The sequence below is a fragment of the Leptodactylus fuscus genome, chromosome 7 (assembly GCF_031893055.1).
Source record: "Leptodactylus fuscus isolate aLepFus1 chromosome 7, aLepFus1.hap2, whole genome shotgun sequence".
Classification (NCBI taxonomy): Eukaryota; Metazoa; Chordata; class Amphibia; order Anura; family Leptodactylidae; genus Leptodactylus; species Leptodactylus fuscus.
Window position 1 is genome coordinate 115,392,102 of NC_134271.1, and position 10,558 is coordinate 115,402,659.

The window sequence follows — 10,558 nt, forward strand, 5'->3', positions numbered from 1 at the left end:
ACTGTATACCAGTAGTAAAAATTGTGGGTGCACGTAACCCCAATATATTCTTTGAATTACCAGTCAGAAACTGGCACTATATGGCAGTAGCAAGAAATGAGGGTATTTATAACCCCAATATATTCTTTGAATTCCCAGTCAGACAATGGCACTGTATACCAGTAGTAAAAATTGTGGGTGCACGTAATCCCAATATATTCTTTGAATTCCCAGTCAGAAACTGGCACTATATGGCAGTAGCAAGAAATGAGGGTATTTGTATTCCCAATATACTCTTTGAATTCCCAGTCAGACAATGGCACTGTATACCAGTAGTAAAAATTGTGGGTGCACGTAACCCCAATATATTCTTTGAATTACCAGTCAGAAACTGGCACTATATGGCAGTAGCAAGAAATGAGGGTATTTATAACCCCAATATATTCTTTGAATTCCCAGTCAGACAATGGCACTGTATACCAGTAGTAAAAATTGTGGGTGCACGTAACCCCAATATATTCTTTGAATTCCCAGTCAGACACTGGCACTATATGGCAGTAGCAAGAAATGAGGGTATTTGTATTCCCAATATACTCTTTGAATTCCCAGTCAGACAATGGCACTGTATACCAGTAGTAAAAATTGTGGGTGCACGTAACCCCAATATATTCTTTGAATTACCAGTCAGAAACTGGCACTATATGGCAGTAGCAAGAAATGAGGGTATTTATAACCCCAATATATTCTTTGAATTCCCAGTCAGACAATGGCACTGTATACCAGTAGTAAAAATTGTGGGTGCACGTAACCCCAATATATTCTTTGAATTCCCAGTCAGAAACTGGCACTATATGGCAGTAGCAAGAAATGAGGGTATTTGTATTCCCAATATACTCTTTGAATTCCCAGTCAGACAATGGCACTGTATACCAGTAGTAAAAATTGTGGGTGCACGTAACCCCAATATATTCTTTGAATTACCAGTCAGAAACTGGCACTATATGGCAGTAGCAAGAAATGAGGGTATTTATAACCCCAATATATTCTTTGAATTCCCAGTCAGACAATGGCACTGTATACCAGTAGTAAAAATTGTGGGTGCACGTAACCCCAATATATTCTTTGAATTCCCAGTCAGAAACTGGCACTATATGGCAGTAGCAAGAAATGAGGGTATTTGTATTCCCAATATATTCTTTGAATTCCCAGTCAGACAATGGCACTGTATACCAGTAGTAAAAATTGTGGGTGCACGTAACCCCAATATATTCTTTGAATTACCAGTCAGAAACTGGCACTATATGGCAGTAGCAAGAAATGAGGGTATTTATAACCCCAATATATTCTTTGAATTCCCAGTCAGACAATGGCACTGTATACCAGTAGTAAAAATTGTGGGTGCACGTAACCCCAATATATTCTTTGAATTCCCAGTCAGAAACTGGCACTATATGGCAGTAGCAAGAAATGAGGGTATTTGTATTCCCAATATACTCTTTGAATTCCCAGTCAGACAATGGCACTGTATACCAGTAGTAAAAATTGTGGGTGCACGTAACCCCAATATATTCTTTGAATTACCAGTCAGAAACTGGCACTATATGGCAGTAGCAAGAAATGAGGGTATTTGTATTCCCAATATATTCTTTGAATTCCCAGTCAGACAATGGCACTGTATACCAGTAGTAAAAATTGTGGGTGTATATAGCCCCAATTCTATTGCTAGGGGACTTGCAGGGTATTTCTGGGGTGAAGGTGGGGGGGCACACCGTTGGAACGGGTATCGGGGTATATATCGGGTATACGGGAATACACTGACAGTGTATTCCATTCAGGATCCTGGGAAAGCTGGGTTGCGGCGATTGAGCCCGTCAGTGCCACGTTACACTGACAAGCTTCTCCCTGGAATTTAGCTCTTACAAGAGCTGTTGGTTGTCTTCTCCTTCCTATCCTAGCCTGTCCCTGCCTACCCAGAATCTAAGCCCTAGCTAGCTGGACGGAAACCTCCGTCCTCGGTGAATTGCAAGCTCAGAATGACGCGAAGCTGGGCGGCGCTGTTCTTTTAAATTAGAGGTCACATGTTTTCGGCAGCCAATGGGTTTTGCCTACTTTTTTCAACGTCACCGGTGTCGTAGTTCCTGTCCCACCTACCCTGCGCTGTTATTGGAGCAAAAAAGGCGCCAGGGAAGGTGGGAGGGGAATCGAGTAATGGCGCACTTTACCACGCGGTGTTCGATTCGATTCGAACATGCCGAACAGCCTAATATCCGATCGAACATGAGTTCGATAGAACACTGTTCGCTCATCTCTATTTATTAGGACATCCGGAATGGATCCAATTCCATATGTATCTCGGATAATAAAAATTTTTAAAAAAAGTCTGTGTATATATGTTTGTGTGTGTGTGTGTATATATATATATATATATATATATCTATATAGCTAGGGTTGCAGCAAAAAATCATGGTGACAACGTATTGTTTCCTGCAGCATTTTACACAGAGGGTCTGCAGAAGTTTCCTCTATCGACTTTCTGATTCTATTATACCTATAGGGAAACCGCAACGGTTTTGGAGATCGCAGTGTTTCCTCATTGTGTGGATGGGATTCACTGGAAAACACCAAGTTTTTTTTCTTTTCTTTCTTCTGCCGGGCTAAGGCTTGCGAAAAGAAAACCTCAGCATTTTACAGTCTAGCAAATCCCATCCACTGTGATGTGTTTCCACCGTGGTCACTTCCGTCGCCTTTTTTTTTTCTGCGGTTCGCTATGTAGGACATTAGTTTAAAATCCATTGTGGAAGCCAACCCTAGTGGTTCCGACCCTCGTGGATCTCAGCTGCTCTCTGTAGCCCCTTTTTACTTGAAGTTTCTTCTGTTGGTGTATTTTGTTCTATTATTTGATGACAACATTTTAATTGTTCCTCATATTTATCTCAAGGTCACGAACCTCTTCCTTGCCAGGCAAACTTGTAAGCAGGGAAAGTCTTTAGATTTTGGGAACAACTGCTCCTCTGAGTCGGTGGCACGGCCTTTTTCCTTTCAGCTGTCGCTTTATATAGTTAGCACATTACAGGCATAGATCTATGGGAAAAAATAGCTTTGACATAAGGTCTTACTTGCATGTAGAAGGAATTGATTGTGGGAGGAAATGCCAAATTATGAACTGCACCTCAGCCGGCGTTGTAGGGACAAGTAGCAGTACGTGTGTAGGGTCTTGAGTCTGTAATGGTAGGGAAATAAATCGGTTTACTAGCCCCGTAACCACTTTGTTGTAGTGAGTGCTCGGTAAGTTCCTTTGTATCCTAGTAAAATGCCAGAACTTCTGTTCTTAAGAAAAGTCCTTTAAATAGTCTTTAACTTTTTAACCACTTCAGTTCTGGTCCATTTTCCTTGGTTCAGGACTGGACATATTTTTCTTGTAGATTGTGAGCCCCATATAGGGATCACAATCTACTTTCTTTTTTTTTTCTTTTTTTTTCTGTCCTATCAGTATGTCTTTGTAGAATGGGAGGAACTCCATGCAAACATGGGGAGAACATACAAACTCCTTGCAAATGTTGTTCCTGGCGGGATTCGAACCCAGGACTCCAGCGCTGCAAGGCTGCAGTGCTAACCACTGAGCCACCGTGTTGCCCCATTTTTCTTAGTTTTTTTTTTCATACATACAGTTTCAAGGGATATAAACATTTTTTTCTCTTATTCTTCAATTAATTTGTCTTTTTTTTTTTTCCTGGGATAGTGGTTTATTTTTATGTTTTTAATTTTCTTTTTTTTTTTTTTTTTTTTTTTTTTTTAAATATCTGAAAAATATAAATTACCGGTAAATAATAAGCTAACAGTCTTGTTTTCCACATTTTCATGTGTTTTTTTTTTTTTTTTTTTAAATAGCACAAAGTGGTACCAAAAATTTTGCAGCCTGCAAAAGAAAGGATGCTTTTTTGCAATGCATTAGCATTGTAATGCATTGCATTAGTGATCAGACCCCCTGGGGTTCAACACCCCTAGGGGGTCTAATAAATGCAAAATAAAATAAAAATAAAAAGAATTAAAAGTTCAAATCACCCCCCTTTCCCTAGAACAGATATAAAAGTAGTTAAAAACTGTGAAACATATACATGTTAGGTATCCCCGCGTCTGAAATCGCCCGCTCTACAAATCTATAAAAATATTTTTCCTGTTCGGTAAACGCCGTAGCGGGAAAAATAGTCGAAAGTGCCAAACCGCCGTTTTTTCACTGTTTTGATTCTGATAAAAATTTGAATAAAAAGTGATCAAAGCAATAAAATTTCCCGAAAATGGTAGAACTAAAAAGTACACCCGGCCCCGCAAAAAAAGACGCCCTATGCATCCCCGTACACTTACGTATAAAAAAGTTACGGCCGTCGGAATATGGCGAAATATATAGAAAAAAAATTTTTTAACACAGTTTTGGAATTTTTTTTAGGAGTCAAAATGTAAATAAAACCATATAAATTTGGTATCCCTGGAACCGTACCGAAACACAGAATACAGGGGACATGTCATTTTGGCTGCACAGTGAACGCCGTAAAACCAAAGCCCGTAAGAAAGTCGCAGAAATGCATTTTTTTTTCAAATCCACCCCATTCTGAATTTTTTTCCTGCTTCCCAGTACATTATATAGAATAATTAATGGTAGCATCATGAAGAAAAATTTGTCCCGCAAAAATTAAGACCTCATATGGCTCTGGGAGCGGAGAAATAAAAAAGTTATGGGGTTTTGAAGGAGGGGAGGCAGAAACGAAAAACGAAAATCAAAAAATGCCATCGGCGGCAAGGGGTTAAAGACGGAACCTCTTTCTGCAATTTTAATTTAACATTTTGCATTTTTTCTATAAAAACATAAGTAACACTATTGTGAACTGAGCATTACTGGGGCAGATGTATTATATGTGAAGATCTCCATGTGGTTATTAACTTCAGTAGTACCTAGCACGTGTTAAAATGAACGTTATCTGTATGCTAAGAAGTAAAGCAAAGGTTTTGCCAAGTAATGTGTTTGTGTTTTATGCATACGAGGCCTCTCTGGTACATGATCGGTGGCTCAGACCTTTGTCCTGGATGCTCCTTCTCACATCCAATCCTCTGGGCCCTATGTATTTATAGTGCTGGTTCCCAAGCAGTTCACTGTTTATAGGTTTGCTGGCTGCTCGCCGTCCTGTAATAGTGTATTCCTACTCTGATACTTGCTGGAAACTGTCCGTATAATTTTAGACAAGGGATGTTTAATATCTTACGTGCTAGGATTTGTAGTGCAAGTTGGAAGTTTCTCAATAAATTAATTTTGTCATTGATTATTTCAGATCCTTCAGCAGTTTCTGTGTGTTTGTGGTGGTGGTTTGTCTTTTTTTTTTTTTTTTTTTTTTTATGTAAGGCCTTGAATACACTTGAAGTCTGAATTATGGCTTGTGTTATAAGGTGTGTAACACAGAGCCATATTGCTCCAACATGCAAATAGTAGACATGTTGCAGAAATCTGAGCCCTAATTTTAGTCCGCCATACAGATGTGAAACAGGATAACAAGTTTGTCCTTTAATCTATAATACTTTTTTTTTCTTTTTTTAACATATATATCTGGCTACTTTTGTAATTGAAGTGAATGGATGGGACTGCACACATGGGTGGACACTCCTCCATTCGTTCCTTTCGTTGCCTAAATCTACATATGTAATAGAGTTGGGCTAAGCTGGACAAACATGAGTTGTTGGCTGAATGTTCGATTCCCCCCCCCCCCCCTTTCATATTTATTGGGGAGAGTAGGAAGAGTTCCAATACCAATCAGATGGTCTGTACAGCCCACCAGTATCTACAGGTTGTGACTCTAATATGTATGTTCTGGTTTCCTTGCGGATCCCTATGGTGGCATATCCTGTGCGTGGATGTCTGAAAACTTCTTTAAATTTTTGGCATGATCTACCAACAACCTTATCTTTGTAGGTAGCCAGAAAAGCACCAAGGTTGTCTGGCAACTTTTCATCTCCAATTTGGAAATTCAGATCATGGGGATAATGTCACTCCTTAAGGAGAGACCACCTTGCTGAAAAACTGACTTGGTAAAAATCTCACATTATGCAGTAAAGGCTTCTGGGAAGTCGGCATGATGTTCAGGGTGCTTCCTATAGAGGGCGGCATAACAGAGGCACGGTCTCCCTATTTACATCTTTGGAGACAGATTTGCATATTCCTCCTATGGAAATTCAGTCTTCTTAAAACGTCTTCTTAAAGAAACTTTTTTTTTTCTTCTTCTTTCCTCTCCAGGTTTTCTATAGGGCACAGAAACACGGGGGCTTATTTTTTTGAAACTGTTATTTGTATGTGTAAGATTAATGTCTCTTTAGGAAAGCTAGGATCTCCTGGCTAAATATCGTTTCAGTTTCTTTGCTTTTATTATAATTTTTTTTTTTTCTGTTTTGACAGCTATGGCTTGAGTTTTCACTAAGGAGTCACAATGGTGCGGGAACGAAAATGCATCTTGTGCGAAATTGTGTACAGTTCCAAAAAGGTAGGAACATTATCATTTAAATCTGCTTTGAAAGGGCCTCAGTCAGGCCTATAAACATCAGTGTATGGAAGTAGACCAGAGACCAGAGCTATACGCAGTGACTGAGAACCCTGTTCAATAATCGCACTACACGTTCACATTGAGACTGAATCCTTTTATCTGAAATATATAGTTAAATTCTTGTGTCCTTGTTCTTATACAGGAAATGGATGAACACATGCGTAGCATGCTTCATCACAGGGAACTGGAGAACTTACGGGGCAGGTAATATGCAAAGAACAAGTCGGACTTAAAAAATGCTTTCCTTTATTTAGGGTTTACATTCTTCTGATCTAACACCATTTCATGTATTCTAGTGTGCAGATCTGTTGTGACTCGTACTAAAGAGGCGTGAAATAGCGAGCGCCTATATGCTAGAAATCTGTGACATTCTTCCATGGGTAGAACAGCTGGCACCCATTATGTACTACATGCCCCCGGGAAAGTGCCTTACTGCAGTAGTCCACTCCCTGCAAATATCCACTCAACTGTTCAACTCTTCCTACACACTTTCTCCAAATATAAAGGCACAAGTCATTTGTTGTAGAGCATTACTTTATAAAGCGCAAGTGACCTGGACAAGTTAGGACTTCCTGAACCAGGAATAAGACTATGTGCCAGAATACTCTTGATAAAATCCTTTACTGTCAATTCCAAATTTAAAGGTTTATTGCCCATCTTCGTGGCGGCGGCAGAGTTATAGTGTCCAGCCCATAGTTAATAATATTACCTGGGAGGGCACTATTACAATGATAGTGTCCCTCAGAGCTAATAACATTGGGACACTATTGGGGAACTATTACTGTAATGGTGCCCCCAACAGTTATTAATATTATCTATGTAGGGGTTAGACTATTACCTGTGGGGGGCCACTATGTGTAATACATACACAGTTATGGAGCCCTTTCTATATCCATAAACTCAGTTTTGGATACGGAGAGAGCGCTACGGGTGCTGAAACTGCACTCTTTGTTACATGTGCGTCACATATCAAATAGATCAGTGGGAGTCCACTACACAGGACCCAAGCTGATCAGCTGTTTGACAGGTCCCACACCATCACCTCTTCTTGTTTACATCGCATTCAACTTTATGGGACCCTTTTTATGCCTCCAGGGAAATATTTAACTTGCACAATCCCTGTTTCATAGACATTGCATTGTCACTGTATCCACAATAAAATATAAATAAATAAATATATATATATATATATATATATATATATATATATATATATTATATTTTTAATTATGTTTAACTTCAAGCATTTTTAATTACATTGTTTAACAAGGTTTCGGTATGTAATATGTGTGGGTTTTTTTTGTTTTTTTTTATTTACTTTTATTTATTTTTTTTGACATTCTACATGTCTTATGGATAAGCCTATTTAAAAACACCACTTTCAAATTATGCTGAAAGGGATCCTATCAATGAAACTCAATTTTTTTTTTGTCCCTAACACGTAGGCATAGCCTTAAGAAAGGCTACTCCTCTCCTATCTTTAGATGTTTTCTCCGCTCTGCCGTTCGGTAGAAATCCTGGTTTTCGTCCGTATGCAAATGAGTTATCTTGCAACACTGGGGGCGGTCCCCAATGCTGCGAGAGACATCTCTAGCGCCACCTCCATCTTCTTCAGGAGGCCTCTCCATGTCTTCATCCGGCACTGTGGGTCAAACTTCTAGGCCTCGGGCAGAGCCAACTGCGCATGCCCACAGGCCACAAGAAAATGGCTGCTTACTTACTGTGTAAGGGGCCATTTTTCTTGCAGGCATGAGCAGCAGTTGGCTCTACCCGAGGCCTAGAAGTTTGACCACTAGTGCCGGAGGGAGATGCGTGAAGAGGCCTCCTGAAGAAGATGGAGGCGGCGCTAGAGATTTCTCTTGCAGCATTGGGGACGCCCCCAGTGCTGTTTGTGTGCTGAAGACCGCCCCTGTGCTGCAAGAGAACTCATTTGCATACAGAAGAAAGCCGGATTATATAACGAACGGTGGCGCGGAGAAGACATCTAAAGGTAAGAGAAGAATAGCCTTTCTTAAGGATATTCCTACGTGTTAGTCACAAAAAAATAGCGTTTTAATGATAGGATCCCTTGAAATTTTGAAAAAACATTGCTGATAAAAAAAAAAAATTTCATCTGTAATATGGGTGGCAAAAAGCAGCCCTATTACTGCTATCTATACAGACTTCATGTGTTTGTTGTATGTACAGAAGAGCGAGCACCTTTAGTCTTGATGTTGATGTAAATCCGTGCACAGATGTAGCCGCCATTTGTGCTCCGGCAGCTGTTAGTGCCCACACACTGAATTAGCCCGGTGCCACATAATGCAGTGTTTGTTGTAGACCGTGTGTTGGATACTAGGCCGTCACACTCCTCATATGCTATAGAGCTTCAGTTTCTAAATTCCCATCCTGCCTTTCAGCTGTCGTGGGTCTAGTTACTGCCTTGTGATTGGCTGCCATCCTACCCCCCCCCCCTGTATGTGTGTAGTGCTAGAAATAAAAGTGAAGAGTGTGACCAGAGTGGCTGACAGCAGCTGACACCATGCTTGGGCTTCAGAGCTGGAGACGCTAGCTCTGTAAGCCCACCTCCCCCTGCCTAGCCTCCCTTCCTCTATGCTGTGTGTCCTCCGGGGGCAAGATTTTCAGTACAACAATTAAAGAAGATCTTTTTTCTTTTTTTTTTCTTTTTGAAGCTTTGCCTCTTAATTGTTGGAGAAAAATCTATGATATTACATTTTTGTTTCGCTCCATAACCGGAAACGCAAGGTAAAACAGTGAAGCAGCCGCTGAATAAACCTTCTCTGTGCCAGAGGGTTTCTCAGAGCTGTAGCAATTGTTCAAGGAGACCCTGCTCTTAGAGGAGACACAGCATAGCCCGCATTTGTCAGCAATGCCTGTCGGAAGAATTGAGTGCCCTCCTTCTGCCTCTCTTCCCAGAGACTGCAGCCATGAATGCCGGGTCTGCAGGGTGACGGTGGTGGGCCTATCGACTTACGCCAAGCACATCTCCAGCCAGCTACATAAAGATAACGTGGATGCCCTGGAAAAGGAAGAAGAGAAGGAGGAGGCTGAAGAAGAATACTTCGACAAGGAACTTATCCAGTTGATTAAGAAGAGGAAGGAACAAAGCCGGTAAGTGACTTTTTTCATTACTATATTAACTTCAGGGTAGACATGTCACATTAAACATGGTGACAGATTTGTAGACGGCTAAGTAGGAGCTGAGCAGATTGAGATATAGTTTGTAGGAAAAGATTCAGTACACCTTGTAGTTCATTCATTTAATCCATGCTCTTTCTATGCTTAGGAGTCCAGTGGGCGGTCCTACTCACTGATTGACCGTTATCTCTTTATGAACCTTCAAATTCTGTCTCTCACTGAATAGGACCGCCTACTGGACTCCTAAGCCCAGAGGTTGGATTGGGTACAATGATTATTACTGAATCTTTCTAAAAAAAATTATATATTAATCTGCTCAGCTCGAATCCCCCTACTATATAACATGCTGCGGATATAGCAGATTGAACGCTGTGTCTGCGTAACTGCTTCTGAAAGCGAACCTTAATGGGAATCTGTCAGGGTGATTTGGGACACTAAACCATCCACAGGTCCTTATGGGCTGGGGGTTTAGTGTCTCGTATCGCCCTGTTATGAAGCCTTTAGTGCTCACAAGAAAAGTAAAAACACTTCATACTCATCATGCTGCTGCACTCCTTGTACTGGCTCAGTTCTTCAATGTAGACAGAGAAGTACACCCCAGCTTCAGTGTGCATGTCCTTTACGTCTGGAACTTGTGGAGTGAAGCTGAGGTGTATGTCTTCGGATTCATTGAAGAACACAGGCTCCCGGAGCACCAGAGTTGAGTCTGGTGAGATTCATTGGTATCCTCTCTAGGCAAGTATAAGATTGAGGCCCCAAGTTGTGGAAAAGCAGCTTTTTTTTTTTTTTTTTGCGCCAAAGGCAAAAGTGGCTTCAAGAGGAATGGGAAATATCTATGATGCTCTTATACTTCTACCTTC

General features: G+C 40.7%; 1 protein-coding gene across 1 annotated transcript in view; it reads left to right on the forward strand.

Moving 5' to 3' along the window:
- Nucleotides 1-6,409: 6,409 nt before the first annotated feature.
- Nucleotides 6,410-10,558, forward strand: part of ZNF106 (zinc finger protein 106) — a 29,955-nt gene continuing 25,806 nt past the window's right edge. The window contains exons 1-3 of the mRNA XM_075282864.1: nucleotides 6,410-6,500; nucleotides 6,703-6,764; nucleotides 9,477-9,671. Of these exons, the coding sequence (XP_075138965.1) occupies nucleotides 6,447-6,500; nucleotides 6,703-6,764; nucleotides 9,477-9,671 (311 nt within the window). The 5' untranslated portion in view covers nucleotides 6,410-6,446. The remainder of the gene's footprint in view (nucleotides 6,501-6,702; nucleotides 6,765-9,476; nucleotides 9,672-10,558) is intronic.